The sequence below is a fragment of the Malus domestica genome, chromosome 05, assembly GCF_042453785.1.
Source record: "Malus domestica chromosome 05, GDT2T_hap1".
Classification (NCBI taxonomy): Eukaryota; Viridiplantae; Streptophyta; class Magnoliopsida; order Rosales; family Rosaceae; genus Malus; species Malus domestica.
In genome coordinates, this window is record NC_091665.1 from 9070221 (window position 1) to 9091163 (window position 20943).

General features: G+C 40.1%; 1 protein-coding gene across 2 annotated transcripts; it reads left to right on the top strand.

The window, feature by feature from the left end:
• Window positions 1-18677: 18677 nt before the first annotated feature.
• LOC103436575 (disease resistance protein RGA2-like) lies at window positions 18678-20675 on the top strand. Of its 2 annotated transcripts, none has more exons than XM_008375017.4 (2): window positions 18678-19624; window positions 20371-20675. In XM_008375017.4, exons 1-2 carry the CDS (start codon window positions 19030-19032, stop codon window positions 20397-20399), a joined length of 624 nt encoding a protein of 207 aa, XP_008373239.1. In that variant the 5' UTR covers window positions 18678-19029; the 3' UTR covers window positions 20400-20675. The 2 variants fall into 2 exon arrangements, with proteins under 2 accessions (XP_008373239.1, XP_008373237.1); XM_008375015.4 differs by having other exon boundaries at window positions 18690-19624; window positions 20394-20675.
• The last annotated feature ends 268 nt before the right edge of the window (window positions 20676-20943 follow it).

Below are 20943 nucleotides of genomic sequence, written 5' to 3' on the forward strand. Positions count from 1 at the left end.
GATCAAAATAGAGAGAGATTGTAACCCAAAATCATCAAAATACAAATATTTGTTTGTGCACGTCGTTCTTGTCTCTTTCGTTTTCAGGAAAATTCCGTGTTCTACTTGAATTTTCACTTTCGCCCCTATAATTATTTTGTTGCATATTTTGTTCAAATCCGTCAACTATGACACAATTTCGAATTAAAAACTTGTTGAACTTCAAATTTGGAAATTAAAAAAGAATTTGTAGAAAAGGTAAGAAGTTATAGAAATATGCAAGGTAAAAATTTACGAGTGGTAAAACTGGTAGGGTACCTTTTGTCGGACAGAGACGGTTGGGTCCTTTTGCAGCTGCTGAAGCCCAAAAAATCGGCTGTGTACTAGGCCAACTTTGACCAGCCTGGTAGCCCTTCGGTCATGTTTTGGCATGGTGGGTTCCACTAATTTTTGGTCCAGCCTTCGGTTGAAGATGAATTTTGTCCAAATCAGGTCATATTTTGGCCCTATAGCACCTTAGGCATTTTCATTAGAGATGGCCTTAGGATAAGCTTGTATGAGGGTATCTAAGGCCATCTCCAACCGAAGGGTCCAGAGGGCCAGATGACCGAAAATAGTCTGAAAACCGTCTCCAACCGAGGGCTAGGCCAGAGGGCTGTGGAATCTGAGAGGACCCTACGGAATCGGAGAGGGTTGGAGGGCTAGCTGCATACAGCCAGCCAGCCAGCCCGGGGCTGGCTAGAAAAATCATCTTTCCTGTCGGTTATAACCAACATGAATGCTTAAGAAAAAAAATTCAAATGAAACGATTAGCTGACGTTGCATTTGAATTTTTATTTTTTTTTACAGTTTTATTATTATTTTTTATTTACAAAAATTTTTCTTTTAACTTCTTTTTTTCATATTTTTTTAAATTCTATTTTTTTCCTATAACTTTTATTTTACAAAATTTGTTTCATATATTTTTTTTAAATTTCATTTTTTCCTATAACTTCTATTTCACAAAATTTGTTTTATTTTATTTTAAATTCTATTTTTTTCCTATAATTTCTAGCTGACGTCACCATGATGTCAACTACCAACGGCTAACTGACGTCACTTAGTCATTGGATTTGAATTTAAGTTGTTGTAGTTTTTAAATTCAAGTTAATGTTGTTTTTAAATTTTATTTGTAGTTTTTAAATTTAATTCGTCGTTTTTAAATTTAAGTTGTAGTTTTTAAATATAAGTTGTAGTTTTTGAATTTAAGTTGTTGTAGTTTTTAAATTTAAATAATAAATTATGTTTGGCCTTTTGGCCCTCGGTTGGAGACGGAGGCAAATATGGCCTTGTACTGTTCATTAAAATATTAATATCTTGGAGGGCCAGAGGGCTAAAACGAGTCATCTGGCCAGCCATCGGTTGAAGATGGCCTAATGTTAGGGCCATGTTTAGCCCCCGTCCAGATTATACCCATGCAAGAAATTATTTTTTAATGAACAGTGCCAAACCATATTTATATATCATCTCCAACGGAGCCGGCCAAAGAGCTATAGGCCAAAATATAGCCTGTTTTGACACAAAACCCATCTCCAACCGAGGGATACTATTTTTTAGCCCCCTCAGTAATTTATTATTTTAAGTTTGTTCTTTAATTTATTGGTTAATTGAATTATATAATCTCAATAATTTTTCGGATATGATTTTGAGTGACACGTATCAATAAATGTTGTTTAAGTTTCATGTTATTAAATATTTTAATTTTACTTGCATGTTAACAACTTAGACATTAATTCAAAGATCACAATTTAATTGAATTACAACTTAATTGAAATACATCTTAAATATTAAAACTACAACAACTTAGATATTAAAGATTACAACAAATTAGGAGTTTAAGGAGTGTGAAGAATTGAAATAAAATTAGGTAAGATAGAATGGAAGGGTTAAAAAATAATGAGAGGAATTGTGTAGAAATAGCTTAGGTATTTATAGAAAGAAAAAAAATAGAATTTTTAATTTTTTTTTAATTTCGTCCTTAAAAAAATCAAAATCTAACGGCTAGCTGACATCAGCTAGCTAGTGGGCTGTGACAGATTGGGCCCCTCAAATCGGGCTGGTTGGCTGGCTTCCTTTAGCCAGCCCGCAAGCCTTATGGCTATTTTATGGCCCAGTGGGTCCTGCAAGCCTTTTGGCCCTGCTCTCAGTTGAAGACGGATTTGTGTCAAAACGGGCTATATTTTGGCCTATGGCCCTTTGGCTGGGTCGGTTGGAGATGGCCTAAATGAAATATATGTGCTATGACACTTAAAGAATTTATCAAATATTGTCGTGAAAATTCTATGTTAGCAGACCCATACTTTTGCCAGAGCTCACTATCACGAGCACCTTTTCGTAGTGAATGGTGTGAAAAAATCAATTATGCTGGGATGTGCATGAACGTTATTCTTACAACTATTTTGACCTGACACATTCATCGGTATTGAAATTACTTGGTGCATTGCAAACAAGCTTAGTTGTTTTTTTTTTTTTTGGTTGAAACAAGGATTCAAAGAAGAAACCCAGGGCACAAAGCCAAAAGAACACTGAAAGCCAATCGACTAACCCAGAGACTTGAAGAAAAAGATAAACAGGACACATAAGATGCCTTTAAGAAAGAAACCAGCATCAGCCCGTCTACCCACGCAAAAAAAACCCCAACCCCTACATTGGAGGACACGTAATACCATCCTTGTTCAAAATCCCCACGAGAGAAGATGGAGGTCTCACAACCCAGCCAAAGCCGCACATCTCTAGTGACAAGTTCCTCGTGACAAAGTCAGCCGCTATATTTGCAGATCGTGGAATCCACGACCAGGAGCATGATTGAAAGGTCCTCCCCACCTCCTTTACACAAGTAAGGATAAGGAGGAGATCCCAATCACAACTCAGAGAGAGAGAGTTGAGAGATTGAATAATAACTTGCGTATCCACCTCAATCACCACCTTCTTTAATTAAAGGTTCTTTACAAGTAAGCATCCTTCTAGTATTGCTAAAGCCTTTGCCATCGCTGCATTTACCGCATGAACCCCCACGCAACGCACCGCCCAACAGACCAAGGAACAATCCTTGACAACCACCCCGATGGAACCATATAGAGAATCCCTCATCCAGCAAGCATCGACGTTAATCTTGACCTTGTTAACTGGGGGAGGAGACCACAAAGAAGGATTAGGCAAACCTGGTAATGGAGAGGTCTTGGTAAGGGATGACGTACAAAGAGAGGTAGATGCCATAACAAAGGAATCTAAAGCAGTGGTGATAACGCGAATAGTTCTGTAGGGAGAAGGGTTGGTCGTATTGAAAACTGCATAACATCGGGCTCTCCAGATAAACCAGCAAGTAAACGCCAAGAGTGAAATAACATGGTCCATGTCTTCCTTTCTCCCCTGAACTGAATTGATAACCGAGCAAAACCAATTTGCCAAATTGGTGATAGAACTCCGATTAATTTGAAGGCGCATGGGGCCACTATACCACACCTGTGAAGCCCACGGGTAGAGAAGAATGATATGCTCATTGGTCTCATCATGTTTAACGCTTATGTAGCACAGGAGGGACGAAGCACATCGCCGTCAAAAGAAATTGAACTTGGTTGCCCAAGAATCACGGAAACCCCTCCAAAGGAAACTCCGTATCTTGGGGGGGGGGCTTTACATCTCGAAATCCAGTCCCACACCCGAGGGTCAATGGTACAAAATGAGGTAGGGCGATCATGTCTAAGTGGATGATGATTGTTATAGCACCAACTATAATCAGACTTCACCGAATATAAGCCATTCCTTTCAAAAGGCCAGATTAGCTTATTAGGAATTGTATATGGCCCGGCATGGATATTTAAAATGGCAACACGGTCCGCCTTCGGAATGAAGTCAGAAATAAGAGTAAGATCCCAATTCCTCGATACAGGATCAAGGAACTCAGCCACTTTTGACTTGGTGAAGATATCCGAATGTAGGGGAGGGGAAGGGTGTCCCACAGGGATGCCCAGGACCTAATTATCCGTCCAGAATCTAACTTCGTGCCACCCCAAAATTTTCCATCTAGCTTCCTTGAGGATGAGCTATCTCCCTTCTAGTAGACTAGCCCAAGCCCAATAGGTCCTTTTACCTTTCTAAGCCTCTAGAAAAGAGACATTATGAAAATAAGGCTCATTTAAAACCCGAGCCCACAAGGAATCAGGATCATGAATCAACTACCAACATTGTTTCGCTAGCAAGGCAATGTTAAAATCTTTGAAGTTTCGGAACCCATTCCTCCATCCTGCTTAGGGCGACCCATGTCTGTCAATTTTATCCAGTGTATCCCCCAATCTTTGTCCACTCCCGCCCACCAAAACCTCGCCACTACCACATCAATTTCATTGCACAGCTTGTCCGGCAATCGAAAAACACACATTGGATACATAGGTATTGCTGCAAGCTCAAGAAGGTACTCAAGAAAGCCGAGAATGAAATTCGACCATATGAATCCACTGAATGTAAGTGCAAACATCTTGTTAGCTTAAATTGTTATATATTTACATGAGATAATTTGTAGAAAAAATGTTTGGGAGGATCTAGAGCGAGATAATTGTTTGCACAATTTGTTTAAATTACAAATAGATATAGAGCTTCTAGCTTAATGATGACCCATTGATCCAAGAAAGGGCCAATTGATCTTTCTGAGTCCAGTCTTCATATTCAGGATTGATAGTAGTAAGGTTGCCAGCATCATCCTTGAGAAAGGGGGCAGGACATTCTGAAGACCATCAATAAAATGCATCCGGCGGCAACTCTTGAGAGTGGGTACAATTTGAGCGAGCCAAAGAGGGTAAGACATTAGGGAAGGTGGAAGAATCGGTGGAAGAATGAGCGTTAGTAGTAGAAGCAATGAGAGTAGAGAAGAGAGAAAAAAATTGAACGATGAGTCAAGTGCTTTGATGCCATGAAAGATTAAGCACTGCAGAAAAGAACATCAAGAGGACACAGGTTTTTGGTTGAACTTTGGATAATTTACATTGATCTCAGTACATAGTATTTATACAGTTTTACAGAGGCTTTACGAGGGTTGACAATTTGCACAAGGAAAGATTCAACAAATCAGTATTTACGTAAAGTGAAGCTTGATAAGGCAAATGAATGTGATCATGAAACCATCTTTTAAATAGATGATTTCGTGCTCAGCATCTTGTCTATCAAGGGTATAGTCACTAAGGCCCGGTTGATTTGGTGGGTGATATTGGATTGGAGTGGGTAGATTCAATATACATTGAAGTAAGAAAAGGATGTCAACTTCCAATTCTTTTCCTTCCACCTTGATACGAATTTTTTTTTTAAGAAAAAAAGATTTTTTATTGTAAAGAAATAATAAAAATACAAGAGCGGACAAGAAGTTCGCAGAAGTACAAACAAAACAGAATAAATAGCAACATTGCCGTGATGCTTAGAAGCTATGAAAACAACACAAAACTAACTAATAACTGCATTCTAGTTACGCAAAATTTCTAAAAAAGACAAATCTCTAAATTATGTAGTAATTGATGCCCACGTAAATGATCATAACTGAATTTGCCCCAAAGATCCTCCCTTTTACTGACTTTGTAGTCTTCAAAATTCAGTTTGTTTCGTTCTATCCAAATGATCCAAAAGATAGCTGAAACTATACATTCTCACTTAATTTTCTTTTCATTTTCTGATGATTTATGTTTCTCTACCATAAAAGAATAACAATGTCAATGTTTCTCTACCATAAGAGAATAACAATGTTTGAGTAAAACCCAACTGATATCTTAGAATGATTGAAAGGGAGAAGTTTTAGAAATTACTAATCCATATTTGATGCAGCCCAGCTGCCCAAGACAATTAATATGGTCTATGTATTAAACATGTTGTTGGTGGTTTTTCATCTTTCAAAGCCATTTTTAATTAGATGTCTAGAAACTATAAGCTTTATTATTAAATATTTATCTTATCAATGTATTGTAATCTCCCTATTTAAAGGGTTCCATATATAAGATTAAGTAGTTAATTGAGTGAATTATAGTTAATCCAAGAAGAGAGTGAGTTTTGTCCCTTCACAAACCAAGTGTTAGACTTGGTCATGTTGAGTGAATCACGATTATCAATGTGAGTGATTCCGTTGTCCCTGGTTGAGTGATTCCCAAGTTCTATCCCCGGAGCGACCCCGAGTGAATCTGTTGCCCCTGGTTGAGTGATTCATAGGTCTCTATCCCCCGTCTCCTTGAGAGTCCCTTGGTTCTCTACTGCGTCAAGTGGTATCAGAGTAGGTTTTCCACTGTTCGTCGTCCCGTAGAGACAATCGTCTTTTTGATTGGTACTGTAGTAGCCTTTTTGTTGGGTATTGGAGGTGCTCAACCTATAGGAACTGTTCATGATATTTCAAAAAGGGCGGGGGTTTTTACGAAACTTCACCCTAATCAACAAATAAAAATCAATTAATGAAATAAAAAAAATGTGGATGATTTGTATATAGCCTTGTATAACCTTTTTGTTTCTTTTCTATTACCTCTTTTGTTCTATTTATATCATACTAAATTTATTAGTGTTACTATAGAAGAGTGTCTTTTATAACGACAAAAAAGATCATAGGAGAGATTTTTCATCTATTTGAATATTGTTGATGCACAAAATCAGTGGGGACTTTGGTACAACAGAAAATGTTAAGTTTGTGACCTTCACCAGATTGCTCCGGTCACTAGTGTGGATAAGTATGTAAATGGATAGAGTCAGGGAAGCAAACACAAGATGTACGTGGTTCACCCAGATTGGCTATGTCCACGGAGTAGATGAGTTCTCATTAATTGTGAAGGGTTTACACAAGTACATAGGTTCAAGCTCTCCTTTAGTGAGTACAAGTGAATGATTTAGTACAAATAACATTAGGAAATATTGAGGGAGAATGATCTCCTTTTATATAAGAAAGTTTCTAGCTTTGTTTTGACATTGACACATGTCGTGTTATGATTGGCTTTTGATGTTGACACGTGTCGCACTATGATTGGCTTCTGATGTCGACACATGTCACGTTGTGATTGGCCTCATGGTTGGAGGGAAACTCTTTTGGGTCCTTGACGGTATAACGTTGACCGGTGCTCAGTAGTTTCGGGATTGGTCAAGTATGGTACAAACAGTGCTCCCCTAAGTTCCCGAGTGAGGGAAACTCCTCGGTTGGGGACTTGCAAGATCCAAGCCATTGAGTAATCACGAAACTTCTAAGTACCGAAGTATGGTATCGTTTTCACTTGTCTTATCTGTCTCATAGGTAGATGTGGTATCTTCTATGGAAGTACTTTTCCTCCATCCAGGGGTGGTATCTTTAACCGGTGGAGATGCACAAGGTAATGTATCAATTTCACTTGAAGCTTACTTGTAGTTTCATGCTTGGTCAAGCGCGATACAAACCATGTAGTAGGAGTCCCCTAAGTCACCGAGCTAGGAGATTTGCCGAAAGAGGTGACAGACAAGGTAAGCAATTAGAGTTCCAAGTAATCAGTCCCAGATCAAAAGTTTGATTTCGAGTTCCGGCTGATTGTTCTCATTCTTCCTATCTTGCAGGCAGCAAGAAGGATAAAGAGAAGAAAATGAGAAGAGATGATATGAGATACTTTTGCTTTTGAAGAAGTAACTTTCCATAGGCTTATTCTTGAACTGGGCTGGAGGGTTTTCTGGTTTCCTCTAGAGTATAAGGCCGACTCAAGAATTTGAGGGTCAAAACAAGTCAATCAAATCTAAAGTACATTCGACCCTGATGATATGGGATACTTTTGCTGTTAACAAAGTAGTGGATGTATCGGCACGTGTTCTGTTACGCTTATCTCCACATACTTCCTTGTATCCTTCTCACTTGCCCTATCTGTTCCTCAGGCAAATGTGGTATCTTTTCTGGAAGCATAAGACATTGAAGATGAGTACTCGAGAGCAATGCCAGACAAGTAATCAGGCAAGGGGTTCTAAGCAGTCAGTTCCTGACTGGAAGCTTGATTCCAAGTACTGACTGATTGATCTTTTTTTCATTATCTTACAGGTAAGAACAAGGCCAAAGGAAAAGACAGGGAAAAAACATGATATGGGATACTCTTGCTTTTAACCCTGATGATATGAGATACTCTTGCTCTGGTATGGCTTGTTTGTAGAGGTATTATCGGAGGGAAAAGAAGCTGAGTATTTCGAGAGACTCTGTTGAGAGTGCCCTCTTGGATGTGAAGAAAAGTTGAGCATTTTTTTTATTTTCAGGTCTGCCTGGTTATGGAGGATGAAGGTCGACATATATAGGAATTGTCCCAACAGCGAGTGGTAACGCTGTTCCTTTACCCTTCTCGGTTATAGCAATGTAGTAGGAGCTGCAAGATTCACGTGTTTTAACTTTGTCAGAGCACTTTGAAAAAGTGGTCTGTGGTATCTGGAAAGCTGATGTTGCGTGTGAGGATTGCAGATAAGTTTTATCCAAGGAAATCTGGCTCTCGAAGTTTAGAGAGCGGTGCCTCTTCGGTTTTCGAACAAGCAATCATGTCGGGGATCTGGCTCTCGAGATTCGGAGAATGGTGCATCTTCGATTTTTGAGAAAGCAATCTTGTTGGGAGTCTGGCTTTTGAGATTCAGAGAGCGGTGCCTCTTCGATTTTTGAGAAAGCAATCATGTTGGGAGTCTGGCTCTCAAGATTCGAAGAACAGTGCCTTTTCAATTTTTGAGAAAGTAATCCTGGTAGGAGTCTGGCTCTCAAGATTCGGATAGCGGTGCCTCTTCGATTTTTGAGAAAGCAATCCTGGTGAGAGTTTGGCTCTCGAGATTCGGGGAGCGGTAGTGTTTTCTCGATGTGAGTAAAGGTTCGGCATTTTGGCCAGTTTACCTTGCCACGAAGCATGGAGGTTGACACACATAGGGACTTTCCAGTTATCAAGCAGTGGTGCTGTTCCTTTACCCTTGTGGGTAATGGTAGGGTAGTTGGACCTTCAAAATTTATGTGTCTAAACTTTGTTAGAGACATTTAGCAAAGTTATTTGTGGGACCCAAGAAGCTGATATTGCGTGTGGGGATTGTCGACATATTTTACTCAGGAAAATCTGCTTCTCGAAAACCAAAGAGTGGTGCCTCTTCGATTTTTGAACAAACGGCCCTGGCTGCCCTTTCTTTTATAAGGGCACCAATTGTGTGCAAGAAGTACATTCAGAAAGTTATTGCTTGTAGGAATTTTCCTTTTATTTTCGTACTTCAGAGATTTGTTGGACCTCATTTCTCCTTCATCATTTATGAAAATGTCTGGCCCATCCGACTGTCGTTTTGACTTGAACTTTGGTGAAGAGGCAGCCATGCCTCCTCAAGACAACATATGACGCCCATCCTTCTTATCCCCTACTGGCCCTCTTACCGTTGGGGACTCTATGATGAAGAATGATATAACCGTTGCGGTGGTGGCCAGGAATCTTCTCACTCCCAAAGATAACAAACTACTTTCCAAATGGTCTGATGAGTTGGCTGTTAAGGATTCTTTGGCTCTCAGTGTTCAGTGTGCAGGTTCTGTGTCTAATATGACCCAACGCCTATTTGCTCGAACCCGTCAAGTTGAATCATTGGCGGCTGAAGTGATAAGTCTCAAATAAGAGATTAAAGGGCTCAAGCATGATAATAAACAGTTGCACAGGCTCGCACATAACTATGCTACTAACATGAAGAGGAAGCTTGACCAAATGCAGGAATCTGACGGTCATATTTTACTTGATCATCAGAGGTTTGTGGGTTTGTTCCAAATGCATTTATTGCCTTCGTCTTCTAGGGCTGTACTGTGTAATGAAGCTCCAAATGATCAATCTCCGATGCCTCATCCTTTTGGGGTTCTGTCCAGTACTGAGGCTCCGAATGATCACCATCCGGTGCCTTCTCTTTCTGGGGCTCTGTCGACTGCTGAGACTTCTCCTGAGCAACCTTTGTGAAGGCTCCCTCTTGTTTGTTTATTTTGATTCATGTATATGTACATATTTGTAACTTATCGGAGATATCAATAAATAAGTTTTGCTTCATTTCAATGTATTGTGTTAAATACACCAAAGCCTTGTTCAATAAGTTCTTTGAATTATTCCTTTTATTGAAGCTTGTATGTTGAAGTTTTGTGAGTGAAGCATGTAAGTTGAGGTAATGCACCCTTAATTTCCTGAGTGAGGAAAACTTCTCGGTTGGAGACTTGAAAAAATCCAAGTCACTGAGTGATCGTGAGACTTCCGAGTATCAAGATGCAGTAGCATATGGTAGGAGTCCCCCAAGTCTCCGGTCGAGGGAGTTGATGAATGAGGCATTTCCTTTCTAAGTGGTAGCCCAAAACTCCTACTTTATATATATTTGTTACGAAAGTTGTTAGGCCCAAAGAAGAGGAAGCCTAGGCAATTTTTTTTTTTGAATTTTTTATTTTGAATTTTTGAATTTTTGAATTTTTTGAATTTCCGAATATATATATTTTTAAGCTTTGTAGGTGAAGCTTTGGTGTTGAAGCTTTGTAGGTGAAGCTTTGGTGTTGAAGCTTTGTAGGTGAAGCTTTGAGGTTGAAGCTTTGTTGGGTACCATAAATTGATTTTGCTTCACACTATCTTGATCAAGAGTGTGTGAAGCTTTTTTGGGTTAAGCTTTTATGGGTGAAGCTTTTGTAAGGTGAAGCTTTTATGGGTGAAGCTTTTGTAGGTTAAGCTTTGGAGTTGAAGCTTTTGTTGGGTACCATGAATTGATTTTGTTTCACACTATCTTGATCAAGATAGTGTGAAGCTTTTGAGAATTTGTAGTTGCCCTCCATTTGTTAAAGCTTTTGTTGGTGAAGCTTTGTTGGGTACCATGAATTGATTTTGCTTCACACTATCTTGATCAAGATAGTGTGAAGCTTTTGAGAATTTGTAGTTGTCCTCCATTGATGAAGGTTTGTTGAATTTCCCTTTTTTTTTTTTTGGGAAACTAGAAATTTGAAAATGTGGGAGAGACAACATATACAAATTTTGCTTCCACACTGTTGAGCAAGAGATTGTGATGCAAGCCACACCTTGTAGTAGTCGAAGGTTTGGATGAACCATATAAATTGAATTTTCTTTGAACAGTCTTGATCAAGAGTGTGTGAAGCTTTCTACGAGTTGTAGTTGCCCTTCATTGATGAAGCTTTTGTTAGCACCATAAATTGGTTTTGCTTCACATTGTCTTGATCAAAAGTGTGTGAACCTTTTGAGAATTGTGGTTGAACTCCTATGATGAAGCTCTTATTGGCACCATAAATTGGTTTTGCTTCACACTGTCTTGATCAAGAGTGTGTGAAGCTTTTGAGAATTGTGGTTACCCTCTATTGATGAAGCTCTTGTTGGCACCATAAGTTGGTTTTGCTTCACACTGTCTTGATCAAGAGTGTGTGAAGCTTATGAAGCTCTTGTTGGCACCATAAGTTGATTTTGCTTCACACTGTCTTGATCAAGAGTGTGTGAAACTTTTGAAAATTGTGGTTGAACTCTTTTGATGAAGCTCTTGTTGACACTATAAATTGGTTTTACTTCACACTTTCTTGATCAAGAGTGTGTGAAGCTTTTGAGAATTGTGGTTGCCCTCCATTGATGAAGCTCTTGTTGGCACGATAAATTGGTTTTGCTTCACACTGTCTTGATCAAGAGTGTGTGAAGCTTTCTACGAGTCGTAGTGTTTGCATTGTTACAGAGGAGAAATGTCTGAAGCAGATGCAAGAGGGCTGAATAGCTTGATCTTCGTATGCCATGCACTAAAGTTGTTGTTAGCTTGCAATAAGACTTTGTTGGTGACTATAACTCTTGTTGGGCATAAGTGCTCCCCTAGTTGAGTTGTCAAGCTTGAGGGTTTTTGATTATTTGTGAATGTTAGGAGTTCACATGTACAAGTTGTACCACTCGTCTTCTGGTAGGCGGAATGAATGGTGAGTTGCTTTCATCACTTGGTTGGTGGTACGAAGGTAAGTTCCTTCTTCACCAAGTTGGTGGCATGAATGGCAAGTTGCTAAATGATATTAGAGTACAGGTTGTACATTTCATCACCTGGTTGGTGGCATGAAGGAAAGTACGAGTTATACATTTCATCACCTGGTTGGTGGCATGAAGATAAGTTCCTTCTTCACCTGGTTGGTGGCATGAGTGGCAAGTTGCCAAATATTAGAGTACATTTCATCACCTGGTTGGTGGTATGAAGGAGAGTATGGGTTGTACATTTCATCACCTGGTTGGTAGCATGAAGATGAGTTCTTTCTTCACATTTCATCACCTGGTAGGTGAGAATAAGGGTAAGGTGTCGAGGCACATTGTAGCAAATGTCGAATGACACAAAGTATGTTGAACCCTTTCGAAGCACAGTTGGTTTATGTATGAATGTGTTGGAATGTATGATTGAACAAATGTACTGTGAAGCTGGTCGTTTATTTGTATAGTCTTGTTGACATATACTTAGACTTTGTTTCATGTTGGAAGCATTCATGTTGAAGCTTTAAACCCGAGTGTTTCATTGCTAGGAGTGTAAGAGGATTAGGACAGAGTTGTCTAAATCACCTCTTTATTGAATTCATGCCAAATAGTCTTCGTTACATAGGATGTCGAACGGCTGAAGCTTAACACTTGTACAAAGTGAGTTTACTTGTAATAGTACTTCAAGTGATCAGCGTTCCATGGATGGCCAAAGGTCTTGCTATTGGAGCTTTTAAGCTTGTAGGTGCCAGGGCGACTGATGCCAACAATTTCAAACGGTCCATCCCAGTTTGGACTAAGTGTTCCTTCACTCGGGACTCTGTCGCAGAGTAATCTTTTCTTCAATACCTAGTCCCCCACTTTGAAAAAACGAGGTTTGACCCTTGAGTCATAGTAGTTGGAGATGCGCTGCTTGTAGGCAACATTCCTCAAGTGAGCTTGGTTTCTGTGTTCCTCGACTAAATCTAAGCTGAGGGTAAGTTGTTTGTCATTTTCACTTTGCACGTAGTTTTGGACTCGGAATGCTGGCTTCAGCTCAAATGAATGAGAGTATGGGTTGTACATTTCATCACCTGGTTGGTGGCATGAAGATGAGTTCTTTCTTTACATTTCATCACCTGGTAGGTGAGAATAAGGGTAAGGTGTCGAGGCACATTGTAGCAAGTGTCGAATGACACAAAGTATGTTGAACCCTTTCGAAGCACAATTGGCTTATGTATGAATGTGTTGGAATGTATGATTGAACGAATGTACTGTGAAGCTGTTCGTTTATTTTTATAGTCTTGTTGACATATACTTAGACTTTGTTTCATTTTGGAAGCATTCATGTTGAAGCTTTGAACCCGAGTGTTTCATTGCTAGGAATGTAAAAGGATTAGGACCGAGTTGTGTAATTCACCTCTTTATTGAATTCATGCCAAATAGTCTTCGTTACATAGGATGCCGAACAGCTGAAGTTTAACACTTGTACAATGTGAGTTTACTTGTAATAGTACTTCAAGTAATTAGCGTTCCATAGATGGCCAAGGGTCTTGCCATCAGAGCTTCTAAGCTTGTAGGAGCCAAGGCGACTGATGCCAATAACTTCAAACGGTCCATTCTAGTTTGGACTAAGTGTTCCTTCACTCGGAACTCTGTCGCAGAGTAATCTTTTCTTCAATATCCAATCCCATACTTTGAAATAACGAGGTTTGACCTTTGAGTCATAGTAGTTGGAGATGCGCTGTTTGTAGGCGACATTCCTCAATTGAGCCTGGTTTCTGTGTTTCTCGACTAGATCTAAGTTGAGGGTAAGTTGTTTGTCATTTTCGCTTTGCACGTAGTTCTGGACTCGGAATGTTGCTTGCTCAAGCTCAAATGGGACAACTGCCTCTGTACCAAAGGCAAGTGAGAATGGGGTTTCTCCTGTTGACGTCCGATAAGAAGTGTGGTATGACAAAAAAACTTGGGGTATAAATTCTGGCCAACAACCTTTAGCCTTGTCCAAGATGGTTTTCAAAGTTCGCTTGGTTATCATGATAGTGTCCTTTACTCCTTTTACTAAAATGAGACTGATAGGATGGAAATATTTCCTTTTGCCCAGAGATTGATATGTCTGTTGACTTGGCAAAGTATTAAGTAAGGCAAGGGGAGGCACCGCTATCGTTTGGAAGGTTAAGGTCTTCTCGTTTGGGTGGGTCTGGCTTCCACTCCCCACTTGCTGATAGGGGATGGTTGTTGGGGGTTTCTCTTGGTATGTCCTTGCTTTGGCGGAAGCATGGTTATAAGTTTGCGCCATCACCTCAGAGTAAGTCTTCCAAGCAGTGTTCTAAAAAACGGTCTGGGTGGCCGCCTAGGCGTTAGGTGTCGATGCTCTACCGTGATTAACTCGAAATCACTTATGAAATCAGCAATGATATTAGGCGGTATAAGACGGCCGCCTAAGTGGGCTAGGCGACTTCGGCGGACGCTGGGCGGTTTGGGAAAAAATGTATTGTCGTAACACACAACCACTTTGTCTCTCCGAGCCTTGCCGTTGCCCTTTCGATTTGCTTGAAATAAGCCTCGACATGGTCTACGAGAGAGAGAGAGAGAGAGAGAGAGAGAGAAAGAAAGAGAGAAAGAGAGATAACGATCTTTGTAGGTTAGAAGTTTGCAGTTGCAGTCTTGTAGAGAGGGGTGACGGCGGCAAGTTGTAGACGATAAGTCTAAATCCGCCTAGGCCGCCTAGGCACCCGCCTAGATCCCGCCTAGCCACCTAGGCGTTAGGCGCTTGCCCGCCGCCCGACTAGCGCCTAGCGTTTTTTAGAACCTTGCTTCCAAGTGTTGGCGTTGATCATGTACTTAAAGAAATAGTCACGTAGGCCTGCCGTGAAGGCTTTGAGAGCAGTCTTGTCGTTTGCCTCGGCACAACAGGAATACTCATGGCTGAAGCGACCAGCATACATACGTAATGACTCGTCTGGCTTCTGGCGAATAGTGTACAAGTCATCCGCAGAGTGCAAGCGATCGGTCTGAAAAATGTGTTGAGAAACAAACAGTTTCCTCAATTCTTTAAATGAGTCTACCGTCTCAGGTGGAAGACGACAATACCAGTTTAGAGCTCCGCAAGAGAGGGTGGAGGGGAAGAGAAGACATCGCTCTTCGTCGGTGTGCATCCGGTATGCCATGGTGGACTCAAAAAGGTTAAGGTGTTCAATCGGGTCCTCTTTTCCAGTATAAAGTTGCAAGCCAAGCTTCTCCTTTGTCTTTGCTTGGAGGGGGTGTTGAGGATCCTACTTGTAAGAAGGCCAAGCCTAGGTTGGTTCCAATCAGGTATCTCAACTTGTCGTTCGGCTTTCAACTTGTTTACTTCCTTAAGGAGTAATAGGACAAAAGGGTCCTGAGTGGAGTCATGTACCATTGGAGCTTTCTTTCGTAAATCCCCATCTCCTCTTGGAAGTAGGAAGGTTTGATCAAGAGCATGTGATTTTTCCCTGGACTCGCCGTACTGACTTTCAAGGTATGTCTGTCGGAACATCTCTGAGTCCCCTATACATTCATGTTTCTCTATGACTTGTTGCCCCTTCCCCAAATTAGTAGCCGGCTTGGGACATGGGAAGGGACCGAGTCTTTCAAAGACCTTTGGGTCTTTGATCTTTGAGCTTACATGGATGGTATTGTCTCGACGTTGCTTTAGGAAGTTGATGGCAGTCGTGAAAGACGGCTTTCGATCCTTCCACTCCTTCTATAAGGAGGTGTCTTCTGCCACTCCTCTTGCTTCAGGTCGAAGCAGCTGGGTTGAGAGAAGTCTCATGTTGGTTACCATTTCGATAAGTAGCTCGCTTCTCAACAGGAATACCTATGTTGAGGGCAAATGACCCTCCGTGTTGGGGGGCACCCAGTTGATGGTTGACTTCCACAGAGGTGATGAGCTCGTGTGTTTTAGTATATCTAGCCTTGTGGAGCATCTTGAAGACCTTCCCATACTGCTCTTGGAGGATCTCATTCTTCATCGCTATCTTGTTGTTCTGAGCCTCCAGTTCATCGACTTTAGCCTGAAGAGTAAACTTCTTTTGTTCCTTCTTTCGTTGCTTCGCACCAGGTGCAAGAGGGGTGTAATTTTGCTTGTTGTGGCTTCATTCGCTCCCCATGTTGGAGAGGGATGCCTGGTCAAAAGAGAGTGTACGAATGGTGGAAACCACATTGACAAAGCTGAAGAGAGTGGGAATAAGTGTCGTTCCCACAGATGACGCCAAATGTTGATGCACAAAATCAGTGGGGACTTTGGTACAACAGAAAATGTTAAGTTTGTGACCTTCACTAGATTGCTCCAGTCACTAGTGTGGATAAGTATGTAAATGGATAGAGACAGGGAAGCAAACACAAGATGTACGTGGTTCACCCAGATTGGCTACATCCACGGAGTAGAGGAGTTCTCATTAATTGTGAAGGGTTTACACAAGTACATAGGTTCAAGCTCTCCTTTAGTGAGTACAAGTGAATGATTTAGTACAAATGACATTAGGAAATATTGTGGGAGAATGATCTCCTTTTATAGAAGAGAGATTCTAGCTTTGTTTTGACATTGACACGTGTCGTGTTGTGATTGGCTTCTGATGTTGACACGTGTCGCGCTATGATTGGCTTTTCATGTCGACACATGTCATGCTGTGATTGGCCTCCTGGTTGGAGGGAAACTCTTCTGGGTTCTTGACGGTATAACGTTGACCAGTGCTCAGTAGTTTCAGAATTGGTCAAGTACGGTACAAACAAATATCAAATAGTTGAAAAGATTAGATTGGTTGATTGGAACTCTCCACCAATTTATGATGAGTACGTAGATGATGACGAGTTTACAATTTATGTGGGAAGACAATAGTCTTCTCGGAAGCTTCGAGGTAACCAATTTTCACTTTGTTATTCACCTCAAAGCTACCATGATTGTGATGTTTATGATGCTGCCAAGTATTTGGATGGAGTGATTAATGAAGGATCCCATTTGAAGTGGAGTATGTTTTGTGGGTTTAATATCTTTAACAACCCTGGATTCCCTTTTGGTATGGCTGCTGAGATAGATTTGAAAGGTCATCCAAAAGATCGAGGAAAAAAGAACGATTCGAACTCGAGGACGAGTTCTTTCCGAGGAGAGGAGTATGATGCAGTCCAAGACAACTAATATGGTCTATGTATTAAACATGTTGTTAATGGCTTTTCATCTTTCAAAGCCATGTTTTAATTAGATGTCTAGAAACTATAAGCTTTAGTTTAAATATTTATCTTATCAATGTATTGTAATCTCTCTATTTAAAGGGCTCCATATGTAAGATTAAGTAGCCAATTAGTGAATTAAAAAAAAAGTAATCTAAGAAGAGAGTGATTTTCTCCTTCTTGAACAAGCATTTGGCTTGGTCGTGTTGAGCAACTCTATGATTAGCGATGCGAGTAATTTTGTTGCTCCTGTTGAGTTATTCCCAAGTATCTAGCCCCATCGTCCCCATAGACTCTTTGATTTTTCCTGCGTCAATATTCTTCTTTGCTTTCCTAGTCGATCATGGTGTTTTCTAAGGCTCTAATCAATAACATGGACACTTTTCTCTTTTTTTTTTATCTATTTTATTGTTGATAAGAAACAATTGTATTAAAGAAGAATAAACACAAATAGGACAGATTTTGGATCCTCTTCTCTACCAATTAGTAAAAAAAAGGGGACCCGATATGTGAGTGCAAAAAGACAAAAAACAATAGTTGGAACCGAGTGCTAGTGAGGATGTGGGTGGGGGAAGTCGAGGGGAAAATGATAAAACTTTGGTGTAGGCTAGATTGACTACAATACTCATCGCTGCAATTTGTAAGTGTGTTTCTAGAAAAGCTTACTAAAATCTGAAAACGCGTTTGCCAGAGACTATTACAGGTTGGAAGAATACGCTGTACGCCAATGGAACAATTCAAAAGCATGATTTGGAAAGCTTTGAGCAGGAAATACATTCCAAAACGAAGACCAACATGGGGTCAGCAACAACACTTTCAACCTCTAAAGTGAGGTTTTTTTAAATCATATTCTTTTTCATGACATCACACTATTCCATCTTAACTCGCAATATTCATGCGATCTCACTTAAAAAGTATGTTATTCTATCATCTCATATATATTTTTAAGTTAACAACCTAATTCTGTTATATTTATTTTATGAAAAGAATGAAGTTGCATGATTTTTCATGCAATTTTCAATCGTGCATCAACGTGTGATTTGAAAATTTTGGTTACTCACTACGGGCTCGTTAATTTGGTGGGTGATATTGGATTGGAGTGGGTAAATAGTAACAAACTAGATTCAATGTACGTTGAAGTAAGAAAAGGATGTCAACTTCCAATTCTTATCCTTCCACCTTGGTAGGAATTTTTTTTATTTTTTAGAAGAAACAAATTTGTATTGCAAAGAAACAATAAAATTACAAGGACACTTTTTTCTTTTTTATTTATCTATTTTATTGTTGAGAAAGAAACAATTGTATTAAAACCAACAATAACCCTTGAAGTAAGTTCTAAATTTTCCCTTCTATTCCCCCTCCATTTCTCTCCAACCCTTTTTCTAAAATTGGATTAAATGTTAGAACCTAAAAACAAACTCAAATTCCCCCCCCCCCCACCCCCCAAGATTTACCCCAAAAAACTTGGTAGAGCCCAGAGAATATGGCCCACCCAAGTGGGACTATCTGCCCTGATGTCTGATGGGTAACTGAGCCCAACGACTCTTTTATGATCTTCTGTAAGTACCTATGTATTTGTTCAAACATCCACACAAAACTCATTTTTCTCCTACAATTCTTTCAAAACCATTTCTTCCCATTTACAATTCTTCCAATCTCTATCATGTGTCTCACATTCTTCCAAGGATGGGAGATGGTCCTCTTCTTGACCAACAAAAGATAGGAACACACAACTACCTCACTGGCCACCAATGAATTAGCAATAATGCTATCCTTGCTAAACACGCCAAAGTTGTATACTAGTTTTGACTTTTGAGATTTTTAGTTGAAACTTGAGGTTGAAGTTATCAAATTGTTCAGTTTGATATCATTTCTCATCTGATCCTCGTTTTGGCTTAACTGGTTTTCCTTGCCCCTAGATATGGATGCCGCTGTAGGCATCATTTTGTCCCCGGCTCTGCAGGTTCTTTTCGACAGACTGGCATCCCCAGTCCTACAAGGGCTTGCTGATATCCTGGGTTTCAATTTTGACATCTTCCAAAGCCTGCAGCATGCACTGGTGCGGGCTCAAGCTACTCTTGAAGATGCAGAAGTGCAACAATTCACCAACAAAACTGTCAGACTCTGGCTGGTGGATCTCAAGAATGCAGTTTGTGATGCTGAGGATCTTCTCGACGTCTTTACTGTTAAACAAACTGCCATGATTGACCAAGACTTTGGTAAGCAGACAGTAGAAAGCTATACATTTCTTACTGATAAAGTCAGGAACATACTCCAGAAGCTAGAAGTAACTGTAGCTGAAGGATCTTCTAAGTTGAAGATTAGAGAGCCTACTCAGCCAAGGTCAGATCGACAATCGGACAAAAGGGAGACTAGCTCTTTCATCGACTTGAGGATATATGGAAGAGATGATGACAAAGAGACGTTAGTCCAACTGTTGATGTCTTCTCAAACTGTTTACCAGGATGGATATACGTATGCATCGTGTATTCCCATCATCGGTATTGGAGGAATTGGTAAGACCACTCTTGCTCAATTAGCATACAATGATAAGGTGGTTATTCAACACTTCGATATTAGGATGTGGATTTTTGTCTCTTCTGATTTCAATGAATATTTATATACGATTGATATGAGTAATGCTCATGAATGATTTGAAGTACTGGGCGTACTTTTGATCACCTGGTTAGTGGTAATAGCGGCAGGTTGCCGAAATAATTTTGGAGTACTGGGCGTACTTTTGATCACCTGGTTGGTGGTAATAGCGGCAGGCTGCCGAATAATTTTGGAGTACTGGTCGTACTGTTGATCACCTGGTTAGTTCTTTTTTGGGCTTATGGGCCTTCGCCCTCCACAACATGCCAGCCTATTGATTTTAGGCTTTACCTTTTTTTTTTTACCCTCTGATGGGGTTTATAAAGATGTCTCTGAAAGATAAGAAAAATACATCATTCAAAAATAAAGGTTTTGACAGTTGCCATCATCATCATGGTTGTGGACTGCACCACCCCACCATGCATCCCATTAATATTATCTGTTGCAGCATTATGACCATGCACATGAAACTGCTGTCAAATTTGAATTCGAATGAGCTGGCTTGTTGGCCCATCATCATCATGGTTGTGAACTGCACCACCCCACTATGCACCCCATTAATATTATCTACTTTTGTTTACTTTCTCTTTTCTTTTTTTCTTTTCACTTTTGCTTTGCACCTTTGTCTCTACTTTTCTCTAGACATCATTCTACTTTTTTCTAACAGTCATGGCTGGTCTTGGTTTGAAGCCATGATCGATGGTGATGCACACAAAAATATAGAAGAAAAACAAGGCGAGGAATGTATACATAGAGTTACTGGAATACTAGAATTGAGCGGCACCAGAGGGCTGGCTTACCACTTTATCTGCCCAAGGTGTGTTTGCAAGCATTTCAGGAGAGTCAACAAGGCCAGTCAAGCGGTGGAATTAATGGTGTGGACAGAGTGCAGCATGATTCTATGCTTTCCTAGTCGATCATGGTGTTTTCTGAGGCTCTAATCAATAACATGGACACTTTTCTCTTTTTTTATTTATCTATTTTATTGTTGATAAGAAACAATTGTATTAGAGAAGAACAAACACAAATAGGACAGATTTTGGATCCTCTTCTCTACCAATTAGTAAAAAAAGGGGACCCAATATTTGAGTGCAAAAAGAAAAAACAGAAAGAGTTGGAAGCGAGTGCTAGTGAGAAGGGAGCGGATGCGGGTGGGGGAAGTCGAGGGGAAAATGATAAAACTTGGGTTTAGGCTAGATTGACTACAATTATAAAAACTAATTTAGATTCATTGCTGCAA